The 14,433-nt window shown below is 47.3% G+C and overlaps 9 protein-coding genes across 9 annotated transcripts; 6 read left to right on the forward strand and 3 right to left on the reverse strand.

The window, feature by feature from the left end:
• The first annotated feature begins 396 nt into the window (after positions 1-396).
• Positions 397-2,194, forward strand: ASPZODRAFT_509570 (hypothetical protein). The gene is made up of 3 exons (XM_022728423.1): positions 397-789; positions 839-1,821; positions 1,884-2,194. Coding segments are annotated over exons 1-3 (1,182 nt in total). The 5' UTR covers positions 397-591; the 3' UTR covers positions 1,885-2,194.
• Positions 1,535-3,252, forward strand: ASPZODRAFT_509886 (hypothetical protein). The gene is made up of 3 exons (XM_022728424.1): positions 1,535-1,821; positions 1,870-2,821; positions 2,971-3,252. The coding sequence occupies exon 2, from the start codon at positions 1,965-1,967 to the stop codon at positions 2,787-2,789; it is 825 nt and encodes a 274-aa protein (XP_022580189.1). The 5' UTR covers positions 1,535-1,821; positions 1,870-1,964; the 3' UTR covers positions 2,790-2,821; positions 2,971-3,252.
• Positions 3,253-3,566: 314 nt separating this feature from the next.
• Positions 3,567-4,406, reverse strand: ASPZODRAFT_68785 (hypothetical protein; the record flags this gene model as incomplete). The annotated part of the gene is made up of 1 exon (XM_022729535.1): positions 3,567-4,406. The coding sequence occupies one exon, from the start codon at positions 4,404-4,406 to the stop codon at positions 3,567-3,569; it is 840 nt and encodes a 279-aa protein (XP_022580190.1).
• A 421-nt stretch (positions 4,407-4,827) lies between these two features.
• ASPZODRAFT_143567 (hypothetical protein) lies at positions 4,828-5,976 on the forward strand (the record flags this gene model as incomplete). The annotated part of the gene is made up of 3 exons (XM_022724922.1): positions 4,828-5,450; positions 5,485-5,712; positions 5,802-5,976. The coding sequence occupies 3 exons, from the start codon at positions 4,828-4,830 to the stop codon at positions 5,974-5,976; spliced, it is 1,026 nt and encodes a 341-aa protein (XP_022580191.1).
• A 714-nt stretch (positions 5,977-6,690) lies between these two features.
• ASPZODRAFT_26321 (hypothetical protein) lies at positions 6,691-7,582 on the reverse strand (the record flags this gene model as incomplete). The annotated part of the gene is made up of 2 exons (XM_022728038.1): positions 6,912-7,582; positions 6,691-6,844 (listed from the first exon to the last, which is right to left on the reverse strand). The coding sequence occupies exons 1-2, from the start codon at positions 7,523-7,525 to the stop codon at positions 6,691-6,693; spliced, it is 768 nt and encodes a 255-aa protein (XP_022580192.1). The 5' UTR covers positions 7,526-7,582.
• Positions 7,583-8,095: 513 nt separating this feature from the next.
• Positions 8,096-9,031, forward strand: ASPZODRAFT_133551 (hypothetical protein). Its single transcript, XM_022723299.1, has one exon. It carries the CDS (start codon positions 8,125-8,127, stop codon positions 8,926-8,928), a length of 804 nt encoding a protein of 267 aa, XP_022580193.1. The 5' UTR covers positions 8,096-8,124; the 3' UTR covers positions 8,929-9,031.
• Positions 9,032-9,125: 94 nt separating this feature from the next.
• ASPZODRAFT_17133 (hypothetical protein) lies at positions 9,126-10,410 on the forward strand (the record flags this gene model as incomplete). The annotated part of the gene is made up of 4 exons (XM_022726960.1): positions 9,126-9,465; positions 9,527-9,725; positions 9,857-10,025; positions 10,096-10,410. The coding sequence occupies 4 exons, from the start codon at positions 9,126-9,128 to the stop codon at positions 10,408-10,410; spliced, it is 1,023 nt and encodes a 340-aa protein (XP_022580194.1).
• A 393-nt stretch (positions 10,411-10,803) lies between these two features.
• ASPZODRAFT_17134 (hypothetical protein) lies at positions 10,804-11,691 on the reverse strand (the record flags this gene model as incomplete). The annotated part of the gene is made up of 2 exons (XM_022726961.1): positions 10,804-10,864; positions 10,931-11,691. The coding sequence occupies 2 exons, from the start codon at positions 11,689-11,691 to the stop codon at positions 10,804-10,806; spliced, it is 822 nt and encodes a 273-aa protein (XP_022580195.1).
• A 730-nt stretch (positions 11,692-12,421) lies between these two features.
• Positions 12,422-13,528, forward strand: ASPZODRAFT_17135 (hypothetical protein; the record flags this gene model as incomplete). The annotated part of the gene is made up of 3 exons (XM_022726962.1): positions 12,422-12,855; positions 12,923-13,187; positions 13,238-13,528. 3 exons carry the CDS (start codon positions 12,422-12,424, stop codon positions 13,526-13,528), a joined length of 990 nt encoding a protein of 329 aa, XP_022580196.1.
• Between the last annotated feature and the right edge of the window lie 905 nt (positions 13,529-14,433).

Below are 14,433 nucleotides of genomic sequence, written 5' to 3' on the forward strand. Positions count from 1 at the left end.
GTTTGTCGAAAGATGCCTTAGTCAAAGGTAGGTTGCCTGCTGGGCCATCCTACAGACCCTTTTCGCCTTTTATTTCTCCAGACAGACTGATCATAGCGTTCCAGGCATTGGAAACCCCCAGTCAGACGTTTACCCCGTGGATGGCCGCCCCAGTGGTTTTTATGTACATCTGCTGTGATATCTATTTGTCTCCCATCCTGAGCACGAATCTCGCCACTCATGTTCGACTGGTATCGGAATGGTCTAGCACATCAGCTGTATAAACAGCCTTCATATCCTTGAGCCTCCGCTATTTACCAAATATATATATCTTTCAACTCCGGGAACCTGGCTTCGTTCATTGATAGATATTAACGCAGAGACTCGTTTACAATGAGGCTGAGATATACTGATTATAACTGGTGGCATGCACAAGGCTGAATCAGCCTGATGTGCCTGCAAGGCTTGTTGAAACATCCACCCATCCTGACTTCCCTCATCATTCCTTCTATCTTCGCTTTCCCTTGACGCACGTCTTTCAAATGGAATATCACTCGGCCTTTTGATAAACGAGATAACTTATACAGTTTTCTTTGGGTGAATTCACACACGATGGAAGACCAAGGTTTCGAAGGGAAATCCCCGGATCCCAACAAGATGGACTTGCAATCCACAGACCGATCTGCACGCCAAAATATTGACAATTACTTCCCGACATTTGAATTCTCTTACCCCGAATACACGTTCACTCAGACAGACCTTTCTCATGATTCCGCTATTCAAGTAGAGCCTTGTGAACCGGCTCCCAAGGTGAGCATAGGACATATTATCCTGGTGTTTCTATGCCTGACACACTCAGCCATTCCCAGGTTTTCCACCAGGTCAATCGAGAGATCCTACAGACTCAGAGTCTCTACTACAATACCACTTGGACGGTTTAGCTACGGCACTCGCCAAGGCAGAGCCCAAACATCTCCCAGCCATTAGGTCCTCATTGATCTCTCTGCTTGCCCAGGTCGAAGAGAAGCAGCCACAGAATAACATATCTCATCTAATGCCATTCCTCCCGCCTCCAGAACGAGAGATATCCTCAAATCCATCTATACATACCTACATTTGTAGGCTATGTCAAACAGGGACACAGAAGCAGTTCAGAACACTGGGAGCATTTAAACGGCACATAAGCACAGCCCATTTCCCGAAATATGAATTTAACTGTCCATATGACTGTGGGTGGTGTACCATCCGGAAGGATAAGCTAAATGATCATATACGGTCAGTACATCGTGCAACCAAGCGTATTGACCTGCAAGTTATGCAAAAAAACGGAAAATTGCTACCACCTCCTGGAAGATGCAGCATCTGCAGCAAAGAGGTTGGATCCTGGAAAGAATTTCTACATTGTGTCGCCGAACACTGTCGGGTTCCTATAGACAATGGCCCTCAGCCTTTGGTGGAAAAGACTACAGAAAGGCACAGTATGCCAAAGCCCTTCTCTCTCCCTGAAGAAATTGACTTCACCGATTCCGGATATGGATCTGTTGTGAATCAATTCAAAGTGCAAGCTTCTCAAGCTGAATCAAACATTCAACGGAGTGTTGATGCTGAAACCATCTATTCCGGTGGCTCGAGCCTTTCTGGAACAGTGAAGGGAGATTACATCTCTGAACTTGTCGGAGAGTTGTACAAAGTGGTTGAACCGTTACAAGCCGATGCCAAAACCCTTGAACGCCTTGTGTCTGCACTTCCTGAGCTTTTGAAGAGCTTTGCGCTGAGCCTGGGCGGGCCTTCTTCAACACAGAAACATCGAGACGTGATGGTCTTTATTCACAAGCACAGATAGTAAGTCCATAAAACTTGATTTATGCTGTTCTCAAGGCTTATGGATAGTGAAATTACTACAGAAGCCATGGATCAGTTATGTGAAAAGACCGACCAAGACGAAGAGGCAATGATCTCTCGATATAAGGGGAAATTACCCTTAAATGATATCATGTCCCTCTGGTATGAAAAAGGGTATCAGGAGGAGCAGGAACCCAACTCCGAGCACTGGGAAGAAGGGCTTTCTGCTTTACCGGATATACCCAATCCAGCGGATGACCCTGAAGCAGTCGAAATGCCCCCATGATGTCCGTCTTGGGGATATCGTCGTGAGCACACCTACCCGGGACAAGTCCGGGGTTCTTCCCTATGATATGGTGAAGACCCTGCAGTCTGGAGTCTTTCAGTTGAATGGATGTCTATCTCCTCCTCCTCGAGAATTGACATCTGCCATCAGCGAATTACGATCCGACCCGAAATTCTCTCCAGCCCTTATCCAAAAATACCTGCATGAGATTGCAACCTATCCTGGACAAGAAAGGGATATTCTCTTTGTAGCTGATTATGTTCATAATGACCATGGTCCTTGCGACACCTCATTTAGAGTGCAAAGGAACCCCCGACCCTCCAATGATCCTGTGATTCATTATGGCTTGATAGCATCTGGCAACCAGCTCATGCGATGCGCGAGAACCAGAGACCGACTAAGCGCAACGGACGAGGTGCTCTGCTTTGAAATGGAGGCTGCAGGAGTCATGAATACATTCCAATGTCTGGTCATTCGGGGGATCTGCGACTACGCTGATTCGCATAAGAATAAGACCTGGCAGAAATACGCGGCCGCGTCGGCGGCTGCCTTTGCAAAGGTTCTCCTCTTGCGGCTGCCGAAATGCGGCAATGAAGTGATTTCCCTGGGTAAAAGAAGATTGGGAGCAATTCCTAGAGAAGACAGTCCATGGAAGAGACATCAACTGGATAGAAGGGCTTGATGAAATCTTCCATGCTTAATGGAAACTATTAGGTATGTTTTATCAATCTACGTACTATATACTCTTTCCTATTCACTTAGCTTGAAATTAAGGCCTCGATATTGAATGAAAAGAAAGCATAGCTATCGGGTGAAGAATTACTCCAAGTGGCTAGAACTACAGAAAAAGCTGATATCTGAAGAGCCAGTGATGTAATGCTGAAAAAGCACATGGATCTTGACCTCATCCTTGATGACTCCAAGCCTAGCTTCGCCGAGGAGGGAGTTCAGGAAGGGACTGCCCGTTATCCATGAATGGGCCAGGCAGGTGAAATCGAACCCGTCAGCTCAACAGAGAGTGGAAGATATCTCAGATGAAAGTACCGAATACCTATTTTAGCATGAAAATATCGCTATATAAATAGGTGAGTAGTGCTATTTCTCTGTGTGAAACGCAAGGATCGAATTTTCAGTGCTCTCTAATCACCCATAAGATAGTTTGTTGGCTCCCAGAAAATAGACATTGGCTAGACAGCTATCAACCTCCAGCTGTAGCAAAATTTGGAAACAAAAGGAGAGACCCCGGAAACCACTCCCAAAGATCGGATCATTCATAATTAATGATGGGTTTCCTTTTACCTGAAGATTGTCCTCCCACTTTGGATCCGGGACATGGAGAACAGATATTCATTCCACAGTGAACTCATTTGTGGTAGACACTTTACCCACCGCGAAAACTGACTTTGCTGTCGACCAAATGTCATAATCCACCTGGGGAGGCTCTTCAGATGTTGCGAAATCATACACGTATAACTTTCCCGATGTCGAACTCATCCTTTGATCCCTTCGAATCAGTCCACGGAAGTACATACCCCCGTTGATTTGCCACGACTCGTATTCCCTGATTGATAAACTCCGTGGTATAGTGTGTGTGCCCAAAAACCCAAACTTTGACACCACTCAATGTTGAGATCTGCGAGAGTATATCAGTTGCAAAGGCAGAGCTCCAGGGTTTGTCTGCGTGTTGCGGACTGGATGTGCCCTGGAGGGACGGGGCGTGGTGTGTCACTACTAGTATAGATTGCTTTTTATTCTGTGTCTTGCTTTTGCTTTGTATTGACCTCATTTCGCTCAGCAGCCAGGTAAGGTCTGCCTTATGAGATTCATTATGATCGTTAACAGTCCAGTTTTGATTTTTTTTGAAGTCTTGTATCTTCGACCCGACAACGTCCTTTGCTTTGTCTGGAATACTAGACCAAAGCGTACATCCAAGGATAGTAATATGGGATCCTGGTATGTCGTAGCGTCCCTGGTGGAGGAGGACGAGGCGCCCATTTGAAGAAGGTTCTTGCTCAAGTTGCCTAGCCCTCTGTATTCCTGCAGTAAAGGTGTCATTATAGAACTCATGATTACCGAGGATCAGAAAGACAAGCTGAAATCGGTCTGTTTGCTTTTGTAAGAAACAGCGATAGTTGTCGTAATCCACTAATCGCCCAATATCACCGGCGAGGATGAGATGTTTAGCGCGTACGGGAATCTCGAAAGATAGGTATTGTTGATTGATCTCAAGGTGCAGGTCAGAGAGAACTTGAAAAGAGGCGGTAAATTTACCGAAGATCGCGAGTATTTTCTCGAGCATGATGTCTAACGATCCCTAATTCTTTGAGTCGTCGGAAAAAGGGGTGTTTTAAGCACTGTGCCAAGACCTCACTAATGCCATATGGAATACTGGATGTTTTATTTAAAGCAAAAGTTGACCACTATCCCAGAAGCCCTTCTTACAGTTGATAGGATCTCGAATTTTGTGTTCTGGAGACTTCACTACGTGAGGATATCTCCACAGTCTGTTCGAGTGGCGGGTTTGAACGTGTGGAAAGAGTAGAGGAAGACAGGGTCAGCTTGTTGCAGGGAGAATCTTTACTACTATTTAAAGCACTTTCAAGTTACTATACCATTTGCATTGACAGACAAAAAATTGCACTATAGAAAGCCTTTAGATATAGTTTAGCTCCCGCCCTATAAAACCCTGTGTGCCTGAGGCAGCAGCACCGGCCGTCACCATGTCTTCATCAATTCACATCACTTCCCCCTGCCCAATCTTTTCACCATTCTCAACTCTTCATGAAGAAATGCACACCTCTGATACTCCGTTTCTGTCCGGCCTTGAAGGTACCGAGGTCATCACAGATGCGAAGCCGCCCCTTCTCTTGCCCTCGCAGACCTGGGTCATCACTGAGAAGCTCTCTGAGCGTGCCAATCATCTAACTCAGGAAGAAATCAACGAGGGTCTCGGGACTGCTGCATGCACAGCCGCCAAATTTCTCTGCTATCGCGTCGGTGATCCTGCCAAGGAGCCGGTGTTCATGCGCATGTACCTTCAGATCCCCGTCATCGGCACCGAGTTCTCCAATGCGCGAGTTCGGGCGAAACAGGCCGCACCACCCCTCTCATATCCTGAATTGACGGCATTGAAAGCGCTAAAAAAGGTGGGCTGCGATGTGGTCCCTGACCTTCTTGGCTACCAAGAGGGAAAGCAGGACGATGACGGGATTGTTCCGGGGGGGTTCGTGACATATGTGGTATGGGAGAAAGTTCCGGGGGAATCGTTGACGCAGGAGAAGTTCTGGAACATGGAGCTTTTCTTGCGAGATGCTGTTCGTAAGGAGTTTCGCGGGGTCTACTCGTAAGTTTTCCAGACTTTGTTGTGTTGAATACAGTATTAACTGGCCAAGGAAGCTTGTACAATGTGGTTTCGAGCCGCGGATGGCCACATTGTCGAAACTAATCTATGATGAGGCGAGCGGGAAGATGCACATCTCTGGTTTCCGCGCTGCTTGTACTACGGACAAGGATAAGGAATGGTCTGACGTCAACTACGTGGTGTACAGGCTGGCCAAGCCATCTTCCAAGATCGACTGGTACCTTGATACCAATGGGTGGACGTGGTAAGGGGACTATGATTGGATATAAGTCCCTAGATCTATACTATAGGAATTGAAAATATTTTCCTTATTGCTACCTTCCAGCAGACCAGGACCCCTCCTGCCTTGAGCCGTTCAAAGACAACTGCGACGTCTGACATCCGTTCCATCATTATTTCCCCTGCCCGTGAGATTGCCGAGCCGAATGAGGTCGAAAAAAGGAAGGTTGCTGCTGGCATCGGAGTAGCGATTCAGGTCGCTGTGGGTGGCACAGCAGAAGTTACCTAGGTGGGAGGAAGAAATTCAAGATTTCCCATTGTGGCCACCCTTGATGATTTTGTATGTTTAGTGATAAAGAACTCTAACTCACTCCTCGTCTCTGTGTGTTATTGAACACTGGCCCCTGAGCACTCGCAAGACTAGCAATGTATAGGAAGCATTGCTTCGCCGAAACCGTCGGCGAGGTGAGTAAATCCGTAGGGTTAGATTTAATATACGAGGTGGATGCTTCAATCAAACGAGGTACAGGGAGGCTCTGAATCTCGCCCCGGGAGACCAAGTCCAGTATCTGCTTGCTGCAGGTAGTGGATAGTCTCTCGTCCTTTGGTACAAGGTTTTGGTGCAAAGGAGAAAAACCAAAGTAGGAATTCCTGAAAAGAAGCAATCGAAGACCTTTATTTGGCGTCTCAAACGTAGGAAATCCTCTTTTGTATTCCGTGAATAGATCATACTCTCTTTTCTCCTTCCACTCCTTCCAGTCACTTTTCTAGCTTAGTCTATTAATCCTTGCTCTCCCAACAATGAAGTACTTGTGTGTGCTGCTATCAATATGCAAGCCATTTTGACGGCATTCGTAAGTACCACCACCAGTCCGACCACCGGGCTGAACGAGAGCTGACAGTGACCCGTGGCAGGCAGACGGAATCTTCCCGCGTCGGCGAATATCCTCATCACTTTTGGGAGTGTGGCCTACCAACGGCAAAAGCCAAGAAAGCTCTATATCTAGAACTCCCAATTTTGCGGATCTCCATCCCAATCTGGGTCCGACAGCATGCGCCGAAGCCTCGGTGTCTTGACTAGATTGAATGTGACGAATGCCTTGGGAGTCCACCTATCTGAAGGATGTATCCCACATCTCCAAAATCCAACAAAGTAGCTGATCAAGATATTAGCATAGACATGAATACAGCCGGTGGTTGTATGATAGGTAGATAGACACGTACAGCCGCTGCGTCTCCCTATCCCAGACAAGATTTTTTGCTCTGCCAAATTCGATAAGATAGCCATATTCTAGAAGTGTCTTATAGCCATCCTCAAATGCAGAACGAACTGCATCACGCTCCGAACGGGGTAGAGTCCAGAATATATCACCACCAAAGTCATCTCCGAGCCGGATTCCTGGCACAATCTCCCAGACTACCCATATGATGAACCCGCCAGGCACCGGTCTAGATTCATCCTGCTGGCTTGAACGCCAGTCAAGAAGGCGCGGAGTATACCGCACACCTCCTTCGGTGAATTTCTGTAGTGCAGTCAACTCAGAAGGGGTGTAAGTCGTAGCTTGCTGGGAGCGGTCTATCGGATCCTCGCCTTCAGTATTGAGCATTGGGGTTTGGAGGTAGATCCGCATAAATGCAGACGCTTGTGTTTCACGACTCTGGGAGGGGCGGCAGAGAAGTAGTGCATAGCCGTAGCAGGGTTCAATGCTGATGCGCAGGTCCTCCTCGTCCGCTGAGAGATCCTGTCGGTCCACCTCTTCGACAATTGTCCATTCAGTCTGGTTGAGTTGGACTCGAGCACCTGGCGCTGTCAAACGCCGACTGAACCAGTTGGCCATGTAAGATGAATATAGATGAGATAGATGAAATAGATGAGATAGAGGAGATAGAGGAGATAGAGGAGATAGAGGAAGAAAGAGGAAGGTGTTGATAAAGTGGATAATGATGAAGGTGTTACCTCATCTAGTAGAAGCCGTGCTTACCACCACTAAGCAATTCCCCAGACTTATTATCTTTAATTCCTTTCCTGCTCTTACTCTTACTCTACTATAGAAAAAGTGAGAGACTAAGAGTAATAGGGATGAACTATATATTCCCTCATCTATGTATTTAAATAGACTTTATTCAAGAAATACTAAAGAAAGAGAAATTAGTAGTAAGGATTTTTCTACTTACCTGTACTATTATTATAATTCTTCTGCCATTTTTTCTTATTCTACTACTCCATTCTATCTTTTAGATACTACTTAAATTGATGCCTTGCCAAGTTCCTCGTATTTAATCCCAGCTGCTTCTGCCATATCGACCTGTAAGCACTGCAAACACTGCAAACTGCTTCAATAATCTATATAAAACCACCCCGCGTCTTTAGAAGAGTACGTATACATACTCCTAGTATTTTCATCACAGCCAAGTATCCAGTAGCTATCTACTAGTCATGGATCTCTTCGCACATGAAATCGGACACGGCCTCCCCGTCCTAATAATCCACGGATGGCAAATGAACAGCCAAGTCGAAGAAATGGACTTTGAGCCAATCTTCAGCACAACAACCGGTCTTCGCCGTATTTACGTGGACCTCCCCGGCCACGGGAGAACAGCAGCGCTCAACATCAAAAATCTAGACGATATCTACGCCCGCCTGGTGGAATTCATTGATCGTCGACTTGGAACAGAGCGATTTCTCCTCGTCGGCTCGTCGTGTGGCGCATACCTTGCTCGTGCGATCGCTGTGAGATATATCCGCCAAGTCGACGGGTTATTACTACGTGTGCCTGTGGTCCATCCGAACAATAGTTTTCGCGATCTCGATCCCTTCCAACCGCTAGTGCTTGCCAATGAGCAACCGGTGCCGGCTGGTCTTGGGAACGTCCTCATCCAAACGCCCGCGTATATTGATGCTTTGAAGAGGAAATACGAGGTGTACATTGCTGCAGAGAGGCAAGCGGACAATACAGTGTTAGATCCGATCAGAGTAGATCCAGATCGGTACAAGTTGAATGTCTCCTCCTTGGACGACAAGGTTCTAGCACCCACGCTCGTTGTGTGTGGTCGGCAGGACGAAGACGTAGGCTACCGAGACAGTCTGCGCCTGCTGGAGGTGTATCCGCGGTCGACGTTTGTGGCGCTGGACCGGGGGACTCATGGGCTGCCGGTTGATGAAACGGGGCTTTTTGAGGCGTTGGTGAAGGACTGGATAGCGAGGGTGGACGAGTGGCGTGGACTTGGCCGTGATGCGTAGATACAGTCTACGACTATCTTGCTTAAAATTGGTCCTTCTAGACCTAAAAGCGAGGTCATTGGTTATGTCATACTTATATAAGTGAAAACATGCAAATATTCTCTTCATAAGCATGATGTTTTCATACCTACTATAAGCCAGATTACTAAGGCGAGCGTTAGGCTCTCTCCTCTTCTTGAATATCTACTTATTCAAAAATGATAAAACGCAAGCAACCGCTCAGGGGCGCTGCAAAGACTGCCCATGAAGCCAAGATAGCCCGCCTCGCGGGAGATGGCCACGATCCTATCACCACTGAACTAGATGCGCTCGCTGCCGCTGGAGCTGCTACCTACGGAACCCTGGATGAAGCGATTGCACGAGCCAAGGCGTACCACCAGCAGAATGAACAAGATCATACAACAGCCATTCTCCTAGGATGTCTAGACGGATTTACTGGCGAATGCCAGGAGAACTTGATCCGCGATGTACTTGGACGTGACGACGAGGGGCTTCAGATCCTCGCGCAGGGGATCAACGAGTATATTTTCTTTCGGTGTAAGTAGTGTGCTTTGATCAGTTTCTTCTGTTTTATGCTGAATAAACATCTTTATTCCAGTGAAGGCCACCGGGGCCAGAACCCCTACCGCCTCTGAGTTCTCCTCAAGCTGTGGAAATGAACCGGACTTAGGGAGGAATATCAAGATAGGAACAGACCAGGGAAAGCTGAAGGCGACCTGTCTGTCGCGCGACAACACTCGGTGTCTGATCACCGGGATGTATGATGCAGATGAGGCCCAACAGCTCTCTGCCGAGGAGTATGAACAGGTGTTGACGATCCGGACGCAATGCGCCCATATAATCCCCTATTTTGCAGCCCCGGCGAGTTCCAAGGGAAGTACCTTGCTTAAGATATTCTCTCGGTATATACTGACTCGAAAAGGTGCAGCGATCGGCGAAAAAGCTGGGCGTTTCTGTACCGTTACTTCCCGCGGTTGGAGGAGATTGTGGACGTTCGATGCGCCGGGGCAATCAACACCCCACGAAACGCGATGACGATGGCCTCATTTCTTCATACGGAATTCGGCAAATCACTACTGGCGCTGCAGGCAACTGGCGTTCGTGCTCTTCATGGCTTCGTATCCAGAGCTTCATGTCCATGGCTTTTAAAGCTAATCCTATTTGCAGGTAGAGAATCAGTACCGGCTGAAGACCTTCCCTCGCTTTCCGAGAGGGCTCAATACATTCCTACCAGCCAGCCGCATGGTGCAGTTTTACTCGCACAATTGGATAGATGTTCCAGACCCTTTGCTGCTTGAGATTCATCTCACCATCTCCAATATTCTTCACGCCACGGGCATGGGACGGATCATTGACCTCACCTTAGAGGAGATGGAAGCCTCTGGGGTCGATCCCCTGGGGTGCTGGGAGCTGGAATCAAGAATCGGCCAGTGGCTCTGCGGTTGTGCCGAATTCCTAGCTCAGGGCTGCAATAATCCATAAGATGATAGATATAGTACTGGTTAGAGAGTGAACCGTCTGCATTATTTCCCCTAATATGATGATTGAATATTATTTGACCAAGGTACGGTTATAGTCTAAAGGCCAAGGATACTTTATTTCCAATAACAGTATCAGCATATCTACTCAAAATTTGATAATATAAACAAGTATAAATATAAAAAAGACTGCAGAGATTTGCGGGGTGATGCCTGGAGGCGCCGGGTGAGTTCAGTATGGATAAAGGGAGTTACTAGCTTAAGACCTACTAGTTCTATATCTTTAATTCCACTTGCTTATATGTTCTTGACATATGCACATGGCTACTCTGAAGTACGTACTTGGTACTCTGTAGTTACTCCATTCTCCCTACGGAACATTTCCCTTTTCTTTTCTTCACGGCGTGGCTTCTTCCCTGGCTCTCAGCATGATAGCCAGGATGATTTCCAAGAACGCCCTATGCACAAGCCAGTCAGTCATATGCAAGCAGTTAGGGGCAAGCAGTTGTAGACAAAAGACACACCGGTTTGACTTCGGTCCAACTGGTGGCTTGGCCATGAGCCAAGCCACCGTCTCCGCTGCCTCTTGCATCGAGACAGCGGGCTCGTGGCTTTCACGCGCGCCAGCCTTGGCCTCAAGGAGAATGCTAGTTTGGCCGGAGAGTCCAACCCAAAAATAACCATCGACCTGGGCCTCCATCGTGGCCCTTCTAAAGTTGGCAAAGAAAGGCGCACGGTGAGGACTCCAGACCGCCGGGCTGGATACATGCTCGAGACTAATGGCCGTGAGCAGGGATAGAGCGGCCGAGTTGACAGAGTCTTCGTTTATTCCGTCATGAAGTCGGGTCTCGCGGGGCTTAGGGCTGGCCTGGGGGTCTGGGTTGCGGTGGCGCTTGCGCTTCGGCACCTTCGAGAGGCGGAGGACCTCTTTAATCTGACTGAAGGGGATCTTAAACACCCCCATGGCCCCAATATCGCCAGCGTCGCCTGCCTTGATGGCTTCTAGCCCCTGGAGGAAGGCCTGGTATTCTGGATTGCCAGCGAGCAGCTGCTTCGCCGTCTCAAGGTGCGAACCTAGGCCCAGGTCTGACACATCATAATTCTTACCTGTTTGAGAAAGGACCTTTAGGAGAATGAACTCCTCTTGGGTGATTTTCGAACCAGCATGCATGTCCCTGCGGCCGTGGATTGTTCTCCGGCCAATCTTTGCGGCCTTCGCGGCCCTCTCCCACTCCGCTGCAGTCTTGGGGACACGCTGGAAGGCGCGGCCATTAGCCGTGGACATTGTTGCAAAGAATTATCACGGTGAGAGGCCGAATTGATTGTGTAAGCAGGATAAGATGGGTGAGGGGGTTTCCCAGCTGCTTTCGACTTCTTTCTCGCGCTCGAGGAAAGAAAACAATGCGAGTAGGCAAAGGAAGGCGTGGGTGTTCAAGTCGGCTTTCACTTTATGTTTCTTCATCAGGACACACAAAACAAAATTAAGTGCAAAATTCTAGCAGGAAGATATGTTTGTATTTGAAGCGCCTTCATCTTCCCTTTTCCTCCTTTCCTCTTCTCCTCTTCTATTTTCCTCTTCCCTCTGTCTTGCTCTTCCCATTTCTCCTCTTCTCTTCTTCCGCTTCTCGGCTTTCTTCTTCTTTTCTCTGTTCTTCCTTTCACTTTCTGTTCTCTTATTCTCTTCTTCTTTTTCTCTTCCCCTCTTCTCTTCTTGTTCCGTTCCCTTCTCTCTTTCCTCTGCCCCTCTTTTTCGTCTTCTTTTCGATGCCATTGTGTAGATGAACCGCTTGTGTAAACAGATGAATAAGCAATGTGTCTCCTCTTCCCATTGGCCAAACAATCGCTCTCCTTTCGATGACGTCGTTCAGCTAGTCGAAAGTAGTCTAGCCCCTCCTGATTAGGAAGTGCTCCAGGGTTCGCCGCAAGCAAACACAGCAAACAGATAAACTTCCTTCTTCCTCTTGCTGTCCTCTTCATATTTTCTCTGCTCTCTCGCCCTCCTGTAATGCTTCGTCATGGATACTAGAGCTAATCGCCTACGGCGACAGGCAAAACTACGCAGCAAATATGAGACAGCAGCAGAGAGCATCCTAGAATCATTCTTACTTGAGCCTAAAAAGTCCTTCTCCTCATGCGACTTGGCCAGGCTTGGGATTGACCTAATGCCTTTCGACCCCTTTGACCAAGACTTCCTCCAGTCTAGAAAATGCCTGTTTAAACCGCTTCCAAAAGATGTTTTGGCTGAGTACTTCATCGACCCTTCAGAGCTGCTGGATGGGGATCATACGGCCCTAAAGTGGCTGGAGCATCCATCATCCTCTGTCAATCTCTCGTCTCCATTGCGTGCAGCTGTGACAATCTTCAGCTACCTTGAGACCACATATCTCCACTTACAAAGGAAGACACCGAAAGGCTACCTATTTGAGGTGGCTAAGTGGCAGTTTATCATGTTTGTTAATAGCCTTCCTGCTTAATATAACCACTCAAGACTGCTCACTTACTCAACATTTCTTTAGGTGCGATGATGATTTTCACGACGCGAACGGTTTTTACAACCACCCATTTCCCTCTCCGATGCCTGTCTGGTCATACCTGTATATGATGCAGCACTGTACTGAACAAGGCGGCAAGCTTATAACTCTCCCTCATCTTCAGCTCATCATGGGCAATGATGCTGTTCCTAAGGAGAACGAGATTCTGCCGGGCGAACTGGGTCCCATAGTGCAAGGAATCCTGGCTCGTCTAAACCAGCCTGACTTTGACCACACATCTCTTTTTCCGGTATTTTCTCTTTATCTGTCTTACTTGCACATCTAACACTCCTCCTGTAGGTCCAAATGCTCTCCCTCTTTGGACCGCGCGATGGCCGTATCCTCCAGGCTCGGTTCTATCCCTCTGGTCGGCTGGTGATCCGGGCCACCCAGATCTACCGCTTTGAGCGCCACAATCAAGACGACCTCGCGACCCTATTCTTGCGTTTCTGGCTGTCTGAGCCGTGTATCGGCGACGAATACGAGTTCTATGTTGATGAGGAGTCCCCAGGAGGTCTCCCGCAGGCTGTGATTGCTCTCTCGTCGACTTCGGTGGTCAAAGCGAAGCAAGTCTCCCACGCATATTCTTGATAAATCAGTTCTGCAATCGCAGTAATAGGGGAGCTAGACAGGCGTCGCCAAATACTCTTCTGCTCTGGTCAGTGGATAAGGGCATACAAGCCACATTTCTGACTTCAGATGTAAAAAACAGCTTGTCTTCACCGATAGGATGTTGTATTTCGACATCAGGATGCTGTAATTCTCGGGTTGACGTCGAAACTTCCTCGAGAACTAGCACGTGGTTTAGGATTCCTAATTAGTAAAGCTCCATCTATGGCCTGACAATTGGTCGAGTTTGAGTAATCTTAACATATAGGATATTCTCACGTCAAAAAAAAAAACAATCAACAGCCCAGTATCAAAAAATAAAGAGTATTTGTACCCTTCATAGTGACAGGGCGGCTAAGGGGGTGCAAAGACTGTATCATGCTCACGACGGCTATTACCCTTATTAAATCCTATATATAAGACAAGCCACATCCCAAAGATATTACAATGGGTAGAATCATAAAATAAAGTAGTAGAAACCAGATAACAGCACCTCTCTTTTATATTAGATCTTCTTTGCCTCAATATAGTCTTTATCCTCTTTAGCTATCCTAAAGTACATATCATGTGAAATTTCTGATATAAGTCGCACATAGTGAACTAAACTAGATAGTTTATACTAAGTAGAATGATGAATCGGCCTAAATCACATGATCTGTGCAACCTCTTGGTGGTATAAATAGTACTCCTAGAGCCCAGGCGGCTTTCAGAATCTCAACAGCTATCTATTACTTCATTATTGCTATGGCGTATTCTTAAACGTCCCTTCACTGTATGCTCTGCTCTGGTCAACTAGGCAAAAAGACATGGACCAGGAATTTCCATACAGGCAAGTAATAGTAATTCAAGTCTTTAAAGCATGACTGCTCACTCTTTACAATATTTTA

Source organism: Penicilliopsis zonata (assembly GCF_001890105.1).
Source record: "Penicilliopsis zonata CBS 506.65 unplaced genomic scaffold ASPZOscaffold_10, whole genome shotgun sequence".
Lineage (NCBI taxonomy): Eukaryota > Fungi > Ascomycota > Eurotiomycetes > Eurotiales > Aspergillaceae > Penicilliopsis > Penicilliopsis zonata.

Coding starts and splice junctions, on each gene's coding strand:
- ASPZODRAFT_133551 (XM_022723299.1), top strand. CDS start 8,125: ATGGATCTCTTCGCACATGAAATCGGACACGGCCTCCCCGTCCTAATA.
- ASPZODRAFT_509570 (XM_022728423.1), top strand. CDS start 592: ATGGAAGACCAAGGTTTCGAAGGGAAATCCCCGGATCCCAACAAGATG. Junction 790..838: donor CTTGTGAACCGGCTCCCAAG/GTGAGCATAGGA, acceptor TGACACACTCAG/CCATTCCCAGGTTTTCCACC.
- ASPZODRAFT_509886 (XM_022728424.1), top strand. CDS start 1,965: ATGATATCATGTCCCTCTGGTATGAAAAAGGGTATCAGGAGGAGCAGG.